The following is a 20,705-nucleotide window of genomic DNA, read 5'->3' as shown; positions in this document are numbered from 1 at the left end:
GTTTGAGAACCACTAGTTTGCAGGTTGGTGTCATCTATCATCCTCAACAAGACTGGAACATTTTATTTTAGCAATTTGTATAAGTAGGCAACTTCACTTCTGTCTCCCCAAGTCTCAGAATTCCTACGAATGCAGCTCATCATGTTTTTACTGAGCACACTGGCATCTGCCCAGGGTAGTAAACTAAATTACAGTGAGGATCTCTGGCATATACTCCCAACAGAACAGCGAGACAATACAGTCCACCACTGTTAGACCACAGGTTTATTACCCAGACTGAAATCACACATCTATCACTTTCTCGGCAATGTACACTTGAACACAATCATCTGCCTTGTAATACATCGCCTCAGCCCCAGTAAATTGCCCTACTTCAGCTGCGGCAGGCAGATCTCATTCTCAGCAAAGCATTTACCAAGTGAAAAGAGGCCCAATTACCTCTCCACAGCGTGAATGTGACAGGATAGCAGATGAGCAGGGGCAGGAGAAGGTGACAAAGCCGGCAGTATCCAACAGCATGGACAGCAATGACAAGTCTAACCCTCTGCCATTGATTTTTTTTTTAAAAAGGTAATTGAGAGGACTACCTGAGGATTAACAATCCTGTATCAGCTTGTCAATAGATAATAGGCACATTCTGGCTCGGGGCTTACCGCAGATTCTTGGGATATTCTTGCAGATGGAACATGCAACCTGGAGATTAGACCTAATCGTGAAATGACACCGAAAGCAGTCAGCCTTACAAGTTTGGAGAACAATAACTTACAGTATGCAAACTGCTCTGCTTTATTCACAATGCACTTGCCTATCCACTCCCCTTAAAGCTATAAAGTATTAAATTGAGGAGTAAAAACAAAACAGAGCCTGTGGGGCTATATTTACACTTACATGATGCTGGGTCAAATATGTGATTCAATACTTGTTACTTGATACTACAAGACAGCTGGTGATCTGGATGTATTTTTTTAGGATCATGAATTCAAAAGGGCAGATCTGGTAGCTATAAAAAGGTGCAATCTAAGTGTCTTACTCATGCCTTTTCGAGCTATAGTGGATCTAAAAACTATCTGAATGCTCCTTAAAGTCAATACATTAGCATAAGGGGTGAGAAGAAGTTGGTGTCGCAATGATTTAGTGTCTGTGTGTGTGTGTGTGTGTGTGTGTGTGTGTGTGTGTGTGTGTGTGTGTGTTTCTCAGCTGATACACAAGCCTTTATGTTCTCTAGTGCTGAGCAGCTGGACAGATGAGTCACCATGGAGGGATTTCATAGTGTGGAGGGTACAAAGAGGTCAAGCAACTCAGACTTTTCACTGTATTCCAGCAGCATTATGACCAGAGTGAGCTGAAAATTTATTTTGGGAAATACCAGAGGAAATTACTAAAATACATTTTGACTGCACCATTGAGCCTAAATCAGAAATACTTGGCTGTTTAAATACAATTGTCCCTAGCTATCACCAGGCTGAATTCCATTGGGAGTTTTGCCTTAATGATCAATTTGAATAGACAAAAGCAGATTTTGCAATAGATGAACGATACAAAATGCTGTGGGAAAGCATCCTGTCTCAGCCTCACTCTCAAACCTTTACTCACACAAACATTATCTTGTAAATCTGTCAAGAATTATTCCACAAACTTATCAGACAGAGAAGACCACACACACTAATGGAAAAGCATCACAGCTTCCAAAGACATACATAAAATATGTATCAAATGCTACAGCCAAGACACGAAGAGACCACAAAAACCATTGATAAAGCCGAGCTATTCACTTGTGGTCAGTCTGTGTTGTGGGAAAGATAAAGAAAAGGGAAGAAAACAACATAATATAATACAAAAACTAGGAAGTAAAAGTAAAGAAGAACAAACAACAGAGAAGTGGAGGAAGTACAAACAACAGACAGGCAACAGATCTACAGGGACCAACAAGAAAAGGAAGATGAAAAGTGCATATGTTGTCAGACCAAAAACTGAACAGCAGATTAAAGAAAATTTAGACAGATGGGTAAACAAGGACAGACATAATGTTGTGATTGCACGTATACAAAAGTCTTTATACGCATTCAGAACATGTGTGGTAAATAAATACACCTCCACCCCAATGGATGCTGCTCGGGGTGTTTTGGGTAGAGAGCTAAATGTTCAGGTTAATCAGGTTTTGTTCATGCTGAAGGTAAAAAACAAATATTTATGAGTGGAGGTAAAAAAAAAAAAAAAAAAGACGCAATCAATTTGTCAGTCAATACACATATTAATCAGTCATTTCAATCATTTATCAAGCAAAAACGCCAAACATTATCGGATTCCAGCATCTCATCTGAGGGGATCAGTTAAGTGATTTATGTAAATAACATAAAATTACTGCTATTATTGGCAGATTAACCAGTAGTGAAAATAATGATTTCCAGCCCTACAGTAAATGGGAATCACACGAGGAACAAGAGACACAGGAAGAGATCAAAATGTAAAGTACTGCCTCGGTATCATAAGTAAGTTAAATGACAAGTTCTTCAATATATAAATCCATCTATTTATCCAGCAAAATTTAGGTTTTCTCAAAAATTAATCAACAATGGGAGGGCAGCAAATATGCACTATTACTCTTGAAATAATTGAAAATAATACTTTCTTCTGATACAACAATTCGTAATGAAACATCGTTATTATAAAAAATATATAAAATAAAAAATCTTTAAAAAAAAAAATCCTAATTCAATCCAAAATGCAAATATGTTGTTGAAAACAAGGAAAATAAAATAAAATAAAACATAAAAAAAAAAACCCATAATATATCCTGACACAATTTGACAAACAGCAGATGATGATGGTGATAATTAGTAGCCTATCTGTAATGCTGTTGCTGCTGCTGCTGTTGTTGTTGTTGTTGTTGTTGTTGACAAGGTTATGTTATTTTCATTTCACTTAATTTTAAGCATGATATTCGTGTTTTTTGAACGAACCCAAACTACTTAAGTTACATTATTAACAACTTAACTGAGTTAACTAATGACGTTAGCATATTGTTAACTAGATTTTGAACATATTTTGTTAAGTGACTGAGCTAACGTAGTCCACAAATATTTTACAATTTTGGTATTTAATTAAAACAGAAAACGAAACCAACAAACTTACAAACAGCAACTCCGTCGACGAACTTAAGTAAAACTTGTCTGTTACACAATAGAGTGGGTGAGAAAAGTTTAGTATCCAGTTTATCGTCAGCCTCTCATCACCCAGCAGGTGCAGCGCTCTGAGCACACTAACCACCACTTGTTGCACACGTTACCGATGTTAAAAACATTTTAATGTCGCATTCATGTGGCAGAAAACATAAAAACAAGGTGAAAACAACTTACAGGGGTTTAGCAGTCGATCCTGACACGACGGACAACCGAGTGCTTCATCCTCTGGTCGTCCGCGTTGTCAAAAGTCCGGTGTTGTCAAGCTATCCCGGAAGTAGATATAAAACAGCTTCCGGTCAGTAGTTACAAATTAAAGGCATCAAGTGAGAATATTTCTGTAAAAAATAAATGAAGTGAACATGAAACAATAAAACTATAGGCTACTGGATAAATGTGGAGAAATAGTCAATATCTTTTTTTAAATATTTTTTTAACAGCACCCACTAACATACACTTTATTGCAGGGGTGTCAAACATACAGCCCAGGAGCAATTTAAACCGTGATTATACTTAATGTAAAATGCTGCCACAGAAGTGTTTCCACCCTAATCAGAATACTGCTCTCTGAAATAACAATGAATACCTACTGTGGTCATATTTAAAGATATTGAACAATGTGAAAAATATTGTCAACCAGCAGCTTTAGTAGCCTGTAAAATAATCTGTATCAGACTTCCATCTTAAAACAGTATTAGTGGAACCCTGTTGCTGAAGCACTGACAAAACTTCAGACTGTAAATGGTTTGTAAGGCAAGGGATGACTTAACCTGCTTCTTCAATAGCTTGCACATTAGTGAAAAATCTTGAAAATGTGGAAAAACTGAGACATACTGTTGGACCTAATTTATCTTAGGATATTGTGGGCTGTTCATCATATGTTTTGTAAATGGAAGAAAATGTTCAGAATGAACTTCTTTACACTAATAAAAGGAAACATTTGAAGGATTTTGACATCAATGGGTTATTATGCAGTGGTTTTACTGGTCCGGCCCACACAATTTGATCTCTACTGACACCAAATTACGCTGTACGTGGCCCTTGAACTGAAATGACTTTGACGCCTGTGCGTTATTGATTTGAGAACCACTTCCTTACCTATTATAATAACCAGTGTCAACATGTAGCTTGAGAAAGTCCCAAACACACAGCACGTTGCCAGTAGTAGACTTAATCTGATCCAAATTATGAGAACAGTGAAGCTTTTATAGTACAGGTAGGTTAACTGAGATGGCAGCAGATGGATTACAATAGGCCACACTCTTGGATTATCTGTTGGATATGTAACTGATTACAAGAGATTACACTTTGGAATCCACCCTCCTTGCACTTCCCCAGACTAAATCTGATGTGATCTGAGATTGGAGAAGTTGACATCATTCACAGAGGCCATGAGGAGATAGAGTGTGACAAAAACAGATGCAGGGAACGTTCTCTTAAAAATATGCAACATGTCACCACATGTGTTTCAGCTTTGATAAGAAGGGAAGTGTTGGAAGCATAGGGGTGTAATTGCTTCTGTAATCATCCTCTCATCACATAAAACTGTCATTGATAAAGTCAGTGCTGTTGCCTAAACAAAAGGAAGAGAAATCATTCACGAATAAACCATCACTGACCTCAAAGAGATTGGCAAAGGCCTCATTTATATTTGAATGTGTGATCAAAAATGTCTTGAACAGTTATCCACCATAAAGTGCTGAAAAGCTAAATGACCCACAAAATAATCTAGAGCATTAAAAGTTTAAATCATATCACTTAATCCAATTAAAATGGACGCCAGTTAAAATATTTTACATTTACCTGTGTCAAACATGCCCTAAACTATTAAATCATGTTTATGGGGTGACATGTGGCTCTGCCAACATACTGAAAACCAAAGTAAATGTTGAACCTGTTCCACAAATTACAATTACTCCTCTAAAACAAGACTTTTTAAGGAGAAAACAACAATAGCAAAAGAAGTAACCAGAAAGCATAAAACAACAACAGCTGTCTGTTGCTTTGTTCTGCTGAGGTAGATTATTAAACACATTATTATGCCTTCGTCTTTCTTTACCGAAAGCATGCCAAGGTAAAGTGATATTAAATTCATGTATGCAATACTAGCAGGCCAGAAAACAGGTTTCTGTCCTAGTCCCAAAGCATTTCTTATCTTCGTCTTGAACAACAGGTAATCCCCAGTGCCTCTTGCTGCACATAGTTACTGAACACACGACCTTGAAACAGATTGAGGGGAAAAAATGCAGTATTAGTTGTGGTATATCAATTTAGCATTGCAAAACAATGAGTCAGAGGTCTTATTGCTGGTATAACCTCTCCATACAGTGTGACATTGCTTTAAATAATCTGTTTTATATTTAAAAAAAAAAATCACAAATGCACAAAAGTTAATTAATTTTATGTTGGATTTAAGTTAAAAACAATTGTCTGATATGTGCTTGACACTGCTGAGGGGTAACAATGACAAAATTCAGAGAGCTGCAGGTATGAAGGAGTGAATGTGATTACTTTTTTTCCTTTTTAATACCATTATGGACTGAGTATCTGCATTTGATTGCAAAAGTGTCAAGAGTAAATGAGTTACGGCGCCTAAATACGGTGAACTGAATGGAATGTTCCTTCCGGCGGTATCTTGTGGTCCTACATGTACTGTACAAACTGCCTCTACGGGGCCTGTCTGAACTTATACTGTAGGTATTTCCAGTTGCAACGCCTGCAAGGAAACGTGGCCCGTCACAAGTCAAAACAAGAGGGAAGCTTCCTATGATGATAAAATTAAATGAGCATTCTCTTTGGATCAGAAAGTTGTGCTAGTGTGTGTGTGTGTGTGTGTGTGTGTGTGTGTGTGTGTGTGTGTGTGTGTGTGTGTGTGTGTGTTTCCTTGTAATTTATTCACACCCATCTCGTTAGCTGCAGTTACAACACGAAGAAACAGCAGCATCGCACGTGGATAGATTATTATGAGCACCTCCTGTCTCTGACAGCTTTGAGAGAGTCTTTTGGGGAATGCAACTACAACCTACTCGACATGATCCCCGAATTTAATTGAATCACATCAGCCACATCTGGTATTTGTCTTAGTGGTATTCACAGTATGTGTTGACACAGTTTCCCCCACTTAAGTCTGACAGAAATGAATGTAGTGTGCTTACCCCTTGTGTGTATTTGTGACAGAGAGGGACTTGTTTGCTGTTGCATACTCTATTATCCATTATATTTGCCTTAATAACATTATCCTCCTTCTGTTTTTTTACAATCATCTCTGGGGAAAAGGGACCACAAAGCAAATTTGTAATGCAGTCGCACTGCAGCGCTATAATTGTCTTTTTAATTTGATTTTTGGTTAAAAAGACCACCTCCATGGATCCTGGCTTTTCTAAACACAGCGGCGTTTCATTAAATAAAACAGAGACAGAGGCATGCTTTTTCAGAAGAAACCATTCCCTCTGTTGCAAGTCACAATGCTGTACGGTAAATAAATCAATGCTGAGAAATCCACACTGTTGTTCACTACATATCAGACATATTAGGGGATATTGTTTTCCTTTACAATCTGATTTCCAGCTTTCCTCACAGCTGTTTACCATCCCAAAGCCACAGAGGAAAAACCAGACCCTTCTGGTTTGTCACATCATCTGGTAATAAGTGGGGAGTGGAGGAAAGCTTCTCACAGGCCAGATTAGGTCCTCAGTCCCAACCAGCTGCGAGAATGATCCCTTTCATAGAAATTACAAGACCATTCAGAGAGAGTAGGTGGACACTATCCCACTTTCCCACCATAAAAAGGCCTCTCCTTTCATTCCACTCTCCTCCATCTGTGTCTTGAGACGTAATAGTGCCAGTGAGATTGGAGCGTGGCTGAAAACACCTGACAGGGAGCAAAGGAGCAGAGCAATCCCACAAATGAAGCAGCCCTGAGGGAAGATGATCGAAGGGGATGCAGTTAGTTATGCGAGTTGCTTGAAGGTAAGACAATGAGCCAATTTGTTACATAAGAGCTGTCACATGGTTGAGTGGCTATACACACATCATACATTCCTATGTCTGACATGTGTACGTCTCCTAATCCATGTGGTGGGGTGTAGTGGTGCTCTCGAGGTTTAATTACTGCCTATGCCTTGTTGCTTTGACTTATTTATTTACATCCTGTTTCTATAAACAGAGCTGAAGCATGCTTTTTAAAGTGTGTGTGCACACATCAGCTATTCATATAAAAGATCGGGCAAGTTTGGAAACGTCTTTGTTAAGATCAGTGTGACATCTTCAACACAAACTGCTACTCACAACATTTTATCCTTAACAACTAATAAGGCATTAGATGTGGCTACTGCTCTGGCCCTCATCCACCCAGATACTAAGAGTCACAAATGTGTCTCAAGGAAAAATCAGTCTGAGATTGTCCTTCATGGTGCAATAGATGGGTAATTTCCCATAGCTGGAGGAAAACAACAAGCTATGTCACAGTTAGAACATATGAACTCTAAATGGACTTGATTTGTTCCACTCCATTACTCATTTTGTGTGTCAGTCAATACATCATGGAACATCGTCTCCTGGGTTAGCAGTGTGCAGAGCCAAAGCTGGCCTGCTTAGTGCGTGTTTGTTGCAAAATTCTGCCTTAGATGTGGACAAGCAGGCAACACAAGAACGAACACTGTGTTTCCAGGTAGTGGATTTGAGGAATTGTTTGCCCAAGGTGGTTGAAGAGTGAATTTATGGATTTAATGTTTACAGATAGTGCCCTCAAGTGGCAAAATTTGATTATTACACCATGACTATCAATACAGTCACTGTCTCGACTACTTCAATGGCAAAATTCAAAGCCTAAAGATGAATGAACACAACCTAATTTCTATATTTTCAAATGTGCACACAGTGGGAGATACTAACTAAAAAGTTAGTTTCGAGATTGTACTGAAATATCCAATTTTAAAGAATCATTCTTCAAAATATATTAAACAAAAATGAAAGAAAGAATCAGACGTACGAATTACAGAGGGGAGGACTGGAAAGAGATATGGGAGGCACAGGCAACTACTGCAAACTCAAAGTCCCTGAGGGAGTTTGGCCTGCAACTCTCTATCACCCCTAGACTATCAGCACTGCGACCAGGCCTACAGAGCCAGGGCTTTTGTCAGAGGCAATGCAGAACCTCACTGGCCAATCATTATCATGTTTTCTGGGAATGCCCAAAAATTGGCAAAAGATTGCAGCTGAGATTCATAAGATAATTGGGATGGATTTAGTCTACTCTTTTGTTACATTATACACAAAGGGAAATATTTATTAAATATACTTTTGGCAAGTAGCAGGAAAGCTATAACACGCAAATGGTTGTAAGTTTGTCCTCAAACACTGGCCCAGTGGCTGGGGATTATAAACAAAATATACTGTATGGAAAGACTTACTTTTATTTTAAGGCTTGAGATGGAAAGTGTACAAATTATTGGGAGAAATGGATTGTGTATAGACACCGTTGAGAAAAAAAGTATGTGAAAAACGCACTGTGATTTGACCTTGTAACACCCATGATGACCTTATGTTCTCTGTTTCTGAAAAAAAAAAAAAAAAAGAGTGACAAAAAAGACTTGTAGGAAACCATAGCTGAAATTATTCTTTAGATGTGACCAGCATTGCGGCTCAGTTTTGAAGAAAAAGAATCTAAAATTGCTAAAAGATTTTTTTTTATTTAGTAAAACACAACAAAGCAGTAATAATAATTCAATACTTAACCCTGAGAAATGTCAGATATTAGTCACATTCCCTTATTTTTCATCAAGCTAAAACCGCCATTAGAAAGCCAGTAACTCAGTCGCATCAAGAGTAGTGTTGTCAAAAAGATCAATTTGCCAATACATATTGATTTGGAATATTTAAAACTGTTTAATTACTCATTTTCCATAGTATCACTACACTGATACCAGCTGTGCTTTCTGGTTCTCTCTTACCGTTAATGTTTACTACAGTCTTTCTGCTGTTTTCTGCTACTTATATAACCTTATTATATTTATCTTTTAATTAAAAAAAATATGTATATTTTATACCCTCAATGTCAATTTTTCCCCATGTTATCAAAATCGGAATTAAATATCAATATTTTTCAAGGTGTTGTATCAAAGTTAAATAGTTAAACACTATATCAGCATAGAAAGTCCTCCAGTTACACTGTTACTTGTGTTAATTACTCAGTTACTCATGTTAGAGCACTATGAGTTGAGAGCTCACTGGATGTTGTTATATAGGTTAGTCCCAACATTTATAGGAATGCTTTCACTATCCTCTATATCTTCAAAACAGAGAGAGAACATCATATGGCAAAATACAGGTCTTTCCAACACACCTCAAAGCACGGTGTGAGCGAGCAAACATGGGGAACACCCCTTTGTGGTCTCCATGCCGCTACTCTGTTCTTAATGGTATGTCACAGTCACATTGCTGATCACTGGCCAGGCAACTGAACATCTGCCTGTTCTGGTGTCAGTCTGGGTGTGAGCTCCCCCTGCAGGGCTGGTGTATGTGGTGCTGGTGATGTTTCTGTAGAGCTGCCCTGGCCGTGTGAGGGCGAGTAATGGCTGGTCTGTCCACTGGTTTGGATGTCTGAGGAGTTTGAGGATGCTTGCTGCCAGACTGAATGCTGGGTAAGTCCATCTCAGCACTGAAAGAGAGAAAATCTTTCTTTAGTACCACCTGATATGAATAATAAACTTAAACTGTTAGACATTAGTCATTAACATCTGGTCCCTATCAGTTGAAGAATTTAATTCCTAAATGATCACGTCATGCTTTTCAAAAAACACACAACCATCCTTTTTACACACTGACTAATGGTTTTTATTTGAATCACCAGTTCAACTCAGTATTTTTTAATAAATATACAATACAGGAGCTTTAAAATCTATTGTTTTTTATACTGTATAAATACACATTGGGTTATAAAAGTAGCTTTTAATGATGCATTACCATGAATTCATGAGCCTTCCACCCAGGGCATTTGTTGGAGGTGGGCGGGGTATGTGTGCAGGTGGGGGCAACAGAGGCACATTAGTTCTGGTCAGCTGCTGGACCCTCTGGAGCATCTGCTCCGTGCTTGTACCTGTCCCTGGGGAGCGCCCTTCTCTGCTGAAATCAGGTATATAATCTGAGTTGGTCTGGCTGAGTCGAAGCCTACGTGCGCGGATCCCCGGTGGTTTGCGATTACCAGTAGCTGCTGTGGCGCTGAGAGGGGGTGAAGGGGACAGCGTGGCGTCTGGGGACAGGGACAGCTGAGCCACTTCGGGGGATAAGGCCTCTCTGTGATGCGGGTCTGAAAACAGAATCATTACAAAAGGTTCAGCAGCTGCCATTACAGTTTGTAATCTACTAGTATATTATTTGTTATGTCAGATGTTATTGTGGATTAATTCTCTCAGTCTCTTTATAAGCAGTACGTTCATTCAGTGAGAACTGACCTGGGGAAAGAGACAGGAAAGAGGAATCTGGCGAGGCAGTATCTAGGCTGTCACCACGCTTCTCCGCTTCATATTCCTCACCACTACTGTCATTTTTCATACCGCCAAAGCCTTCTTCTTCATCATCATTATCATCTTCCCCCTCTTCTTTATCACTATGCTGGATAGCCAGGACCTGTGGCAATCGTTCTTGCTCTATGACCTGGAGACGCCTGAAAAATAATGCAGAAAGATGTTTAGTTTCATCTCTCTAAGGTGTACAGAGGAAGCTGAGGCGAGGAGCAAACTTAGAAGACTTCTAAAATCCGTATTAGCTGTTAGGAGATGCCTCATGGATTGGGACTGGATCATATTCCAATAGCAAGATGTAAAATAAATGCTTTATATAATTCTGTTTGTTTCCATCTTAGGAGAAATGCAGTGAAGTGTGTAAGGAGTTAGTACCTGCTGTGCTGCTCCCTCCAAGCTCTAAGCTCAGCAAACACATCACCGCGTTCTCTCGCATCAGGCTCCTCAAGGTCGTACGTGTGCTCTGGCACATGGATGGGCAGGTCACGGGGTGTGAAAGCAGACCTGGTGGGTGCTGTCTACGAGACCGAGGAGAAGGAGAATGAGCATGGAGCTATGAGAGGAAGCTAGAAAACATAACAGAATAGAGGCCTGAGAGCTGAGGACATTAATTATGGATAGAGTAATGGTTAGACAGAGAGGGAGGGTAAACACAGGAGGGGCAGGCAGACCAGGAGGGGAAGGTAAGAGGAAGGCAGAGAGTGATAGCAGCGGTGTGTATGCGCCAGTATGACAGATAACATAGCATTGGCAGCGAGAGCCCCATCTGTCAAGCTGCTCTGACACCGCTGCACCCTTCGCACATCTCCATCCCCCGTGTCCTCCTCCCACCGCCCGTGCCTGTCCTCTCAGGTTTCTGTCCTCCTGCTAATAATTAGCTCCTTCTGTGTATACTGACATGACATTAAAGAGATGAGCTGGTGGTGTCAGACAGCCGTAATGGCCTGCCAGAGCACATAAAGCGTGTTGTTCCTCTCAGAAGACACTAAATGCTAACAGCATGCACAAACTGATAGACTGGTGTGGAATCATCTGAGATCTGATCAACAGAGATCTGTGTTCCCTGGAACAAGATGTTTTTCACTGCAGTGAGGAAATTTTGTTATTTTTCCTTCCAACAAAAACCACCTACCCTCAACTTTTCTCGCTTTGCTCGGACAGCCTTGACTAGGTTTCCACAGAACAGGATCTTGCCAGCTCCTTCAAAAAACATGAAATAATTTTTAAAGAGCACAAAATGAATAAAAGAAGGACTTCAGTCAAACTGTTTTCTGACACAAAAAGTCCACTTGGTGGCGCTGTTGAGTAAAGATTCCTCTTGGCAAAGTTTATGTGTAAATTATGATAGTAAAGAGAAGAAAAAGGAAGTGGCACTTAAATAAAAGAATGTGGCTGTATGTAGAAGATCTCACTGTAGAAACATCAATGCCCCCAATGTGCCTAACCATGTGTCAGGGTGCTGGTTTCTGCTTCCACTGTTGCTAGATCTGAGCCTGCAGATCCAGGTCTGGATCCAGGAGGGGAGAGAACTGCAGGTCTGCTTGCTGACATGGATCTGGAGCCAGTATGGGGTCTGGAGCCTGCTGACGAGAGGGGCCAGACGTAGGAGCCGCTGGAAGCAGGGCGCCTGGCTGACCCAGGTCTGCTGTAAGGACATGCACTGTCTGCTGTTTGTTCTACGGAGTAAAAAGTGAGTGGCCCATTAAATACACAGCTATAATTAACTGGCACATCAACGCACTCAAAGCAACATACACACACCGTCTTCAGTAGATGCCTGAGAGAAACTGCAGTCTCTTATGGTGTTTCGAAGAATGGCCCAGTCCTCTCCCATGGCACTGCCGCAGCTCAGCTTGTCCTCCTCCACCCTTAAATCGTCTAGGTAACACAGCTGAGGGACCAACTCCCTCACTGCAGCCCGATAACTATAGTCTGCCGTCTGGGTGGAAGGGAGGGAGCATAGGGGAGAGGACAGACAGGTGTTTAAAGAGGCAATTAAAGGGGACAAAAAGGGGTCATTACAAGATGGATGGGACATAATATTAGTGAGAAACTGTGACTTTAATGTATGAACAGTAAGATTCACTGTGGTACGCCTTAGTGCTCTTACTCTGTTTAGATTTTGTGACTGTTACTTTGAATGAAATGCAAACGTTTCGAGTGATATATTGTAGGATAATGAAAAATGGTAACCTGTGACAGACTTAAGCGCCTCATTCATAACAAGTGAACCGTCAAATATTAACTCACATTATGTCATTTTATTCTAAGTCTCATTGACGTCGCAACTGTCTTATTCTTGTGAACGTGATATCTCAAGAAGGTCTGGGGGAATTTCCTCAAATTTGGCACAAATGTCCACTTGGACTCAAATTTGGTGGTCAAAGGTCCATGTCACTGTGACCTCACAAAACATGTTTTTGACCATAACCCTGGAAGTCATACTCTAATCTTGGTGCTCGAGGTGCTTATTCTAGTTTTAGAATTGTCTTCTGTATAAAAAACACATGACTGGTGCACATTTTCGTGCAATGGTTTCAGTTCCATGTGCCACTGACAATGATACAAGAGACTAATTTCAAGTCACTGATACACTAGCAGTCCAAACGTAGGATAGCTCTAGATGTGTCAATAGTCACTAGCATCGTATTAATATACACTCACTGGCCTCTTTATTAGGTACACCTTAATAGTACCAGGTTGGACCCCTTTTGCCTTCAGAACTGCCTTAATTCTTTGTGGCATAGATTCAACAAGGTGCTGAAAACATTTCTCTGAGATTTTGGTCCATATTGACATGATAGCATCAAGTCGTCGCTGCAGATTTGTTGGCTGCACATCCATGATGCTAATCTCCCGTTCCACCACATCCCAAAGGTTCTCTATTGGATTGAGATCTGGTGACTGTGGAGGCCATTGGAGTACAGTGAACTCATTGTCATGTTCAAGAAACCAGTTTGAGATGATTTGAGCTTTGTGACATGGTGCGTTATCCTGCTGGAAGTAGCCATCAGAAGATGGGTACACTGTGGTCATAAAGAGATGGACACGGTCAGCAGCAATACTCAGGTAGGCTGTGGTGTTTAAACCATGCTCAGTTGGTACTAAGGGGCCCAAAGTGTGCCAAGAAAATATCCCCCACACCATTACACCACCACCACCAGCCTGAACTGTTGACACAAGGCAGGATGGATCCATGCTTTCATGTTGTTAACACCAAATTCTGACCCTACCATCTGAATGTGGCAGCAGAAATCCAGACTCATCAGACCAGGCAATGTTTTTCCAATCTTCTATTGTCCAGTTTTGGTGAGCCTGTGTGAATTGTAGCCGTAGTTTCCTGTTCTCAGCTGACAGGATTGGCACCTGGTGTGGTCTTCTGCTGCTGTAGCCCATCTACTTCAAGGTTTGACGTGTTGTTGGTTCAGAGATGGTCTTCTGCAGACCTTGGTTGTAACAAGTTGTTATTTGAATTACTGCTGCCTTTCTATAATCTTGAACCAGTCTGGCCACTTTCCTCTGACCTCTGGCATCAACAAGACATTTTCACCCAGAGAACTGCTGCTCACTGGATATTTTTTCTTTTTCGGACCATCCTCTGTAAACCCTAGAGATGGCTGTGTGTGAAAATCCCAGTAGATCACCAGTTTCTGAAATACTGGCACCAACATCCATGCCACATTCAAAGTCACTTAAATCACCTTTCTTCCCCATTCTAATGCTTGGTTTGAACTTCAGCAGGTCGTCTTGTCCATGTCTACGTACATAAATGCATTGAGTTGCTGCCATGTGATTGGCAAATTAGCTATTTGCGTTAACATGCAGTTGAACAGGTGTACTTAATAAAGTGGCCGGTTAGTGTAATGCATATTAGCTAACCTTTATTGTGTTTTTTTGCACTCGTTTTGACCATTATGACACTTGAAGGATCTGTGAAACTTAACTTTTTTGAGAGAAAGAGAGAGACAGAGACAGAGAGAGAGTCAGTCCAGTAAATGACCGAGCCACTGAGCAATCAAATTAGAGCTGGGCACCCCTGCCATTCACCAAGCCACACAGATGCAGTGAATGAAAAAAAGAGTGAAGGGCTGGCAGGGAGGAAACGAGAGAGAAAAGAGGAGGAGAATGAGGGCTGGGTGAGAGGAAGTGAGCGGATGTGTGTGTTTGATGGAAAGAGAGAGAGAGCGAGAGGAGTGATAGTTTGGCAAGCAAGTAAACCCAAGAACCCCTCAGTCACTACAAAGCGCAGACCTAATGCATATTCAGCTCAGCATCTCCCCTCATTGCCCTAGTTTCCTAATTAATGCTCTGCTGGTGGGTGTAAATAAACACATTCACAGAGGCCCAAAAAACTCACAGCACACTGTGTTTCGAATCAGCAGAAGGTGGAAACACAGCGTCTGCCCTGCATCTCCAGATACACTCAGTATCACCGAAAAGATCCACGATGTGCTGATTTACGCGCCAAATAAAAATGTATCGGCCAGTTTTCAAAGTGATCAAAACCGCTCTCTAATGTAGTAATAAAACATTCTGTCTATGTCGTGGTGACTAGCGATAACTTATGTTTGATTATTTTGATGCCTCCTGCTCTCCCAGTGTGCTATCCGGTGCGTTGAGGACCCAGATACAGAGCGGTGAGATCATACAGATGCTTTCATGTCTCAGTGCATGCTAATTACATTTCGGTCATTATCTGACAAAGCCATGAGGGCTGACGGCTGCTCGCACAGGAGAGACAACTCAGGAGAGACGCAGAATCACAAGTTGCATTTACAAGTTGGTTTTTACAACATCTACAGAATACTTTCATTTGAGGAACCTGGCCCAGCTACTTGCTCAGCCTTGTTCCACTTAATTCCAGGCAATAATCCAGGATTTTAAGGTGTATATCTGGATAAGAACACCAGCTTCATGTCTATTAGACACATGCACAGACAACATGTCAACACACACACCTCCATCAGACGCTCTCCTTTCATTATCATCAGTGCATCATCATGTTTGGACGGTGACACCATTGCTGATCAGATATAAGTGTTGAACAATACAGGCAGGCAGATACATGACTTTTGTAGCTAATTTTGGCTCTCGCTGATGTCTCCAGTTGCACAACAATCCCTTTGGAACAATGCGTATTTATCAAATATCTGTGTCTGCTGAATTACAAAGGACAAACAGGGGCCTGAGAAGAACAGGAAGATAGGTCTGGTGAAGGGACAACCAGCATTTGGGGTTAAACCTGATCTGTGTGGTGACAGATGTAATCATGTTTAGTTTTATGGCATAAATGACATTAGCAGATCGTTACCCTACCTGGACGGCGGTGGGGTTTGGGCGCGCACACACAGGGTTTCCCTCCAGGGTGAGTGTCTGGAGTTTGCCACACAACCCCAGATATTGAACCTGAATTAGGTCGTCCACATCATTCCCTTCCAGATCTAACAGCTGCAGGTTCTCCAGCATGCCAACCTGACTCAGGTCGGACACATTGTTATACGCCACGTACAGCTCCTGAAACAGAGATGACACAAATGACAATTTGGATATCAATTACTCAGCTCATGTTATGTTGAATTCCTGAAGAAAAGATTGTTTTTCTCACATGCCTCTGGTGACTGAAAAATCCAAAAAATGAGTGATTTTTTAAAGAATTTAAGTAAAAGGGGGTCCACGTTTCACAACTGCATAATTATGTCAAAACATCTGTTTACAATCTGTCAGTATAATCCAAGTCTCTTTTATCCAACCATAAGCTCAGTACATCCCAAACCGTATTCCTTTAAAAAAAACTAATTCTAAACATAGGAAGTAGGAAGTCAGGAAAGCATGGCACTCGTTTACCCCCAAAAGAAAAAGAAAAAAAAAAGGGACACACTGAAGAAGACTTTCTGTCGAAACATCTGTGTTTCTGGTAACGCCACCCAAGTTGGTTTATTAAATTTACCAAAAGGACATTTGTGAGTGCTGGCATCTTTTCTTTTTTTTTTTGTTGTTTTTGGCCGTGCACCTGTTGAGTGGTTTTATTTTGAGAGTGCTTGCTTCTTTCCGACGTGACTCGTTTACCCCCACCCACAGCTATTTGTAACCGACAAACTCCACCTTGAGGGAGAAGAAAGTAGAAATGCCATCTAGGTCTTGTAGAGAGCAGCGAGACATCCACAGCACCTGCAGGTGGGAGAGGGCGGTTCCCAGGTCTCTGAGGAGACAAAATAGCACAACATGATTTAGAGGCAGGGGAAGGGAGTTGCACAATGCTGTGAATCATGGGAAAGGCTATCCAGTCCCTTGGCCACTTTTCTCTTCCCCCAATATGCAGGCCTCTCTTCTGCCTCCCACTTGTCTCCGCAGCACACCCCTGCTCTGACCCTTCCAGCAGACTCTCAGTCAGTGTATCTACAACCCTGTAACACCCTCTCCACTACAGCTCCCACAGCCCAGAGCAGGAAATGCTATCAGAGGCAGTGCACGTCCGGCTGGCTCTGCTCTGCTCCTCTCAGGGTGGAGCAGACAGCTCCCTATCTTTCTGTTTGTACTCTCCTATCCTTCAGCGGTCTCTCGAGTAACAATTCTCCACCTGTTCTGTTATAAGGACAATTTACACTGTGTATGTGTGTGTGTGTGTGTGTGTCTCATCCCGGATTTTTATTGCTTTACTTCTATCCGATTTTGATGACACAGCTGTGGCTGCAGTCAAATTGGTAGGACAATCCAGGAGAAACTGTGCATATATCCTGTTTTGTTTCCAGCACTATCCAAGTGGAGACATCCGAAAGCTGATAGGCCACAAACCCCTCTATGTCCTATTGTGAGACAGGTGGGTGAACCTGTTCTCCATGTGTATCTACTGTATCTCCAAATCCGCACTGAAAACCACATCTGTTGGTATCTGCTTTACAAGCAGTGACATGCATCTTCCACACAGAAAGACTGTATTACAAGTCCCTGTTGGAAAACCTTGGCAGAAGCAGAGCAGACGACTCCTGCACTGCAACAACGCTCAGTTTTTTTTCCAATCAAGTACACATCCCCTTGACTTCTGACCTGCTATTCTGCTTCAAAGCACTGTCTTTTTATGGCCTCCAAGGCCTCCCACTAAAGATTGTCTTCTAGCACACATGTGACCGGTGTAAAGCATGACAGTAATCCCCATGTGTCCATCACCGCTCCAGTTCAAATTACAGCTCTCTTTATGGGAAGACCTGGACCTGCTCGCTTTGTTTCTAAAGATAAGCTAAACATGAAATGGGTCATACAGTGACAAAACGCTAACATTAGTAGCACCGAGTTTCACTTTTGGTTTCAGGATTTGCAACTTCTTGAGAGTCTGTAGTATTCCATGACGTAATATCAACATAATGTGAGTGTGATCATGTGTGTTCTCCTAGGAACAGGTTGCTTTTCAAGAATAGAAAGCAGAAGGAGAAAAAAAAATTGTGGTCGTGTTGTGTAACTTTACGCTTACCTTGCTGACATAATTGTGCTGTTGTTCATTTTGAGCTGCACCAGCTTGGGCAAGTAGGCACCTGCAAGATGAGAAGATAAACTAATTCTCTCACAATTTCTCTCGCTGTCATGTAACAGCGAGGTGATTATTTTTCTGGTGTCAAACAAGTCAACCGGTTCAACTCCAAATTCACCTCATCAACGTCAATTAGCTTAAAGGAAGGCTAAGCATGACTCACACGTACACAGACACTCCTGTGTCATGCCTGCACTTGTGCAATGTAGGATTTTCTGCAAACAAAGGTGGGCATAATGAAGATGTTCCTCCACTGTTATGAGCCCAATCATCCTGCACTGAGGTTAACACACCTGAGAGGAAATCTAGTGTGGATACGTTATGTGCGTCACAGCTTTGTCTTTATTTGTCTCAACCTAGCTGTGGTTTATGATGGTCTATGTGGTCATTAAGCATCTGTTATGAATCATCATTGTGCGTAGTGCAAAAAATCTTGGTGTCAGCCTCTCAGTTTTTAGAATCTGAATGTTAATACATTGGTGTTACTGAATGTCTGGCCAGGCTCGCTTAAAAAACACTCGATATAAAGAATAAAACCAAACAGTGAGTATTATGAGTACACATACAAACTTGTGTAAGTCGTGATTTATGTTTGTAAATGCCTTGATGTGCTGTTCATCTTACCAAAGTTACCCAGTGTGTTTTCTTGTGTGTCTACACAGATCTCCAGCGAGGTCACTTGAGACAGGTCCCGAGTTCCACACAGCAATTCCTGTTAGGGACAGAAATTACCAGTACACTAGCTGACCTGTTCTGGTATACTGAACTAAATTCTGAATTCCCTGTTCAATATTTACCTTAGACATATACCTGTGAATTTGATGCAGCACATTATGTGAAGCCTGTGATGTGAAATAAGTCTGTCTGCCCACCTGACCTTGATACAACAATCTGTACAGTGTGTGCTGCCTTTTCTGTACTAACTGCTCATGGGCTGTTCATCAGGCATAGGAACGAGCGATACAGAATTATTTAATCAAAAAAACACACATAATAATACAGGGAGGATGCATACAGTAGATTTTCTCCACAGACATGTTGGAATTCAGCTACAAAAATGCCTCTCATATGGCTGTAAAATACACTAAAATAAAAATAACACAGAGATCTAATTAAGGATATTCTATTATACACATGACCACATGAATCAGACAGAGACTGGTTGTATCAGTTGGATGTACACTGACTGTATCCTTTACTATTTCTGCAAACTTACCAGCTTCTCTGGAGTGAGGTAAAGCCCCACTGCTGTGTCCTCACAGGGTTTCATAGCAGGAGTTGGGTTGATTTGGCCTGATTCACTACACTCAATCACTTGGACCCGTGCTGTGCCAGGCCGGACCTCCTCCTGGGACACAGACCCATGGCAGCAACTCATCACTGACGGCTACCTGAAAATGAAATGAACAATGTGGAAGAGTCGCACCAACATGCTTTAATGGCTTTCCAACGAAAATGTATCTATATCTAGCCTAGCTAGCGTTAAATAAGCTAACAAACTAGCTTTAACTGCTAACATTAGCTAAATGTTGTCAAAATGCGGTGGGTAAATTAACTAATATTACTCTCTAACTTTCCAACAACATGTACTTTTAACGGAATATAATTGTTTTGTGTTATACAATATATATTTACCTGTTGCAGGCAGTTGCAGTCTAAAACGATGTATACATTTCACAGACTGAGAGCACTTTGCTTACAAGCAAAAGTTTGCTTGACAACCATAGACCATTTCCTGGATACGAACCCCGTGGCCTCCTGGGATATGTAGTGCGCTGTTAACAGTTGGCGCCTCAGTGAAACTCCTGAGGTTAATACTTACCCATTAGTTTCCTATATTGCTGCTATAATCAGAGATTAATTTGTAAGCCTCTGATTTTACTACCAAAACCTTAACCCGCTTACAACACTGGTCTGGTGTTGCCTTCAAATGCTCGTTGTAAACTTTGCATTTGGAAATGTGAGTTTTAAATTGAATGAGTTCTTAATACAAACGATTTAGAAATCTGTGCCTTCTACAAGCATACTTTTTCGTTGATGGTTGTGTTTATCTAAATTAAACACCATTTTGTATAGAGCTACTGTTTGTTGCAGTTTCAGAATAAAGAGGAGCCATACAGGCATAACCTAATTCATGTTTTCTTCTACTGTGATGAAAATAGAGATAATATCAGAGAAAAAATGGACACACATTGTATAATCTGGTCAATTATGTAACTGCTCCTCAAGCCCTAGCTATCATGGAGGACACTGAGGCCATGACCTTTGCACCCTAATACAGTGGTTCTCAACCAGGGCTCCTTGAGGGACTCCCAGGGGTCCTTAGGGGAGTGCCAGGGTCTCAGAAAAATGGGGAATCACTTATTTTCACTTTTTGATTCTCTAGAAAAGTGAGCTCAATGTGAGTAATGGTGGAAAGAATGACTACTGTGATTACATATTTAACTTCCTCAATGACTGATTTCACAACTGTACGTGACAACT

The 20,705-nt window shown here is 41.1% G+C and overlaps 2 protein-coding genes across 3 annotated transcripts in view; both read right to left on the bottom strand.

Moving 5' to 3' along the window:
- rassf7a (Ras association domain family member 7a) overlaps positions 1–3,492 on the bottom strand; it is a 35,118-nt gene extending 31,626 nt beyond the window's left edge. The window contains exon 1 of one of the 2 annotated variants that reach the window (XM_049573783.1): positions 3,357–3,492. The gene's annotated coding sequence lies outside the window, so the exon portion shown is untranslated. The remainder of the gene's footprint in view (positions 1–3,356) is intronic. The other variant, XM_049573784.1, reaches the window with a different exon arrangement.
- Positions 3,493–8,608: 5,116 nt separating this feature from the next.
- On the bottom strand, positions 8,609–19,968 carry lrrc56 (leucine rich repeat containing 56). Its single transcript, XM_049574323.1, has 13 exons — positions 19,857–19,968; positions 19,438–19,612; positions 18,846–18,933; positions 18,165–18,225; positions 16,802–16,898; positions 16,016–16,213; positions 12,461–12,638; positions 12,145–12,375; positions 11,832–11,899; positions 11,075–11,217; positions 10,631–10,842; positions 10,143–10,485; positions 8,609–9,837 (listed from the first exon to the last, which is right to left on the bottom strand). The coding sequence occupies exons 2-13, from the start codon at positions 19,597–19,599 to the stop codon at positions 9,660–9,662; spliced, it is 1,959 nt and encodes a 652-aa protein (XP_049430280.1). The 5' UTR covers positions 19,600–19,612; positions 19,857–19,968; the 3' UTR covers positions 8,609–9,659.
- Between the last annotated feature and the right edge of the window lie 737 nt (positions 19,969–20,705).

The sequence above is a fragment of the Epinephelus fuscoguttatus genome, linkage group LG4, assembly GCF_011397635.1.
Source record: "Epinephelus fuscoguttatus linkage group LG4, E.fuscoguttatus.final_Chr_v1".
Lineage (NCBI taxonomy): Eukaryota > Metazoa > Chordata > Actinopteri > Perciformes > Serranidae > Epinephelus > Epinephelus fuscoguttatus.
Note: the sequence above shows the minus strand (reverse complement) of the source record. Positions and strands in the feature narration are given on the sequence as shown.

Bases quoted from the DNA above. Each gene is read 5' to 3' on its own strand.
- lrrc56 (XM_049574323.1), bottom strand. From the start codon at position 19,599: ATGAGTTGCTGCCATGGGTCTGTGTCCCAGGAGGAGGTCCGGCCTGGC. The intron at 18,226-18,845 runs GTAAGATGAACA...CTCATCTTGCAG, and splicing joins AAACACACTGGGTAACTTTG to GTGCCTACTTGCCCAAGCTG. The intron at 12,376-12,460 runs GTGTGTGTATGT...TTTACTCCGTAG, and splicing joins TCAGGCATCTACTGAAGACG to AACAAACAGCAGACAGTGCA.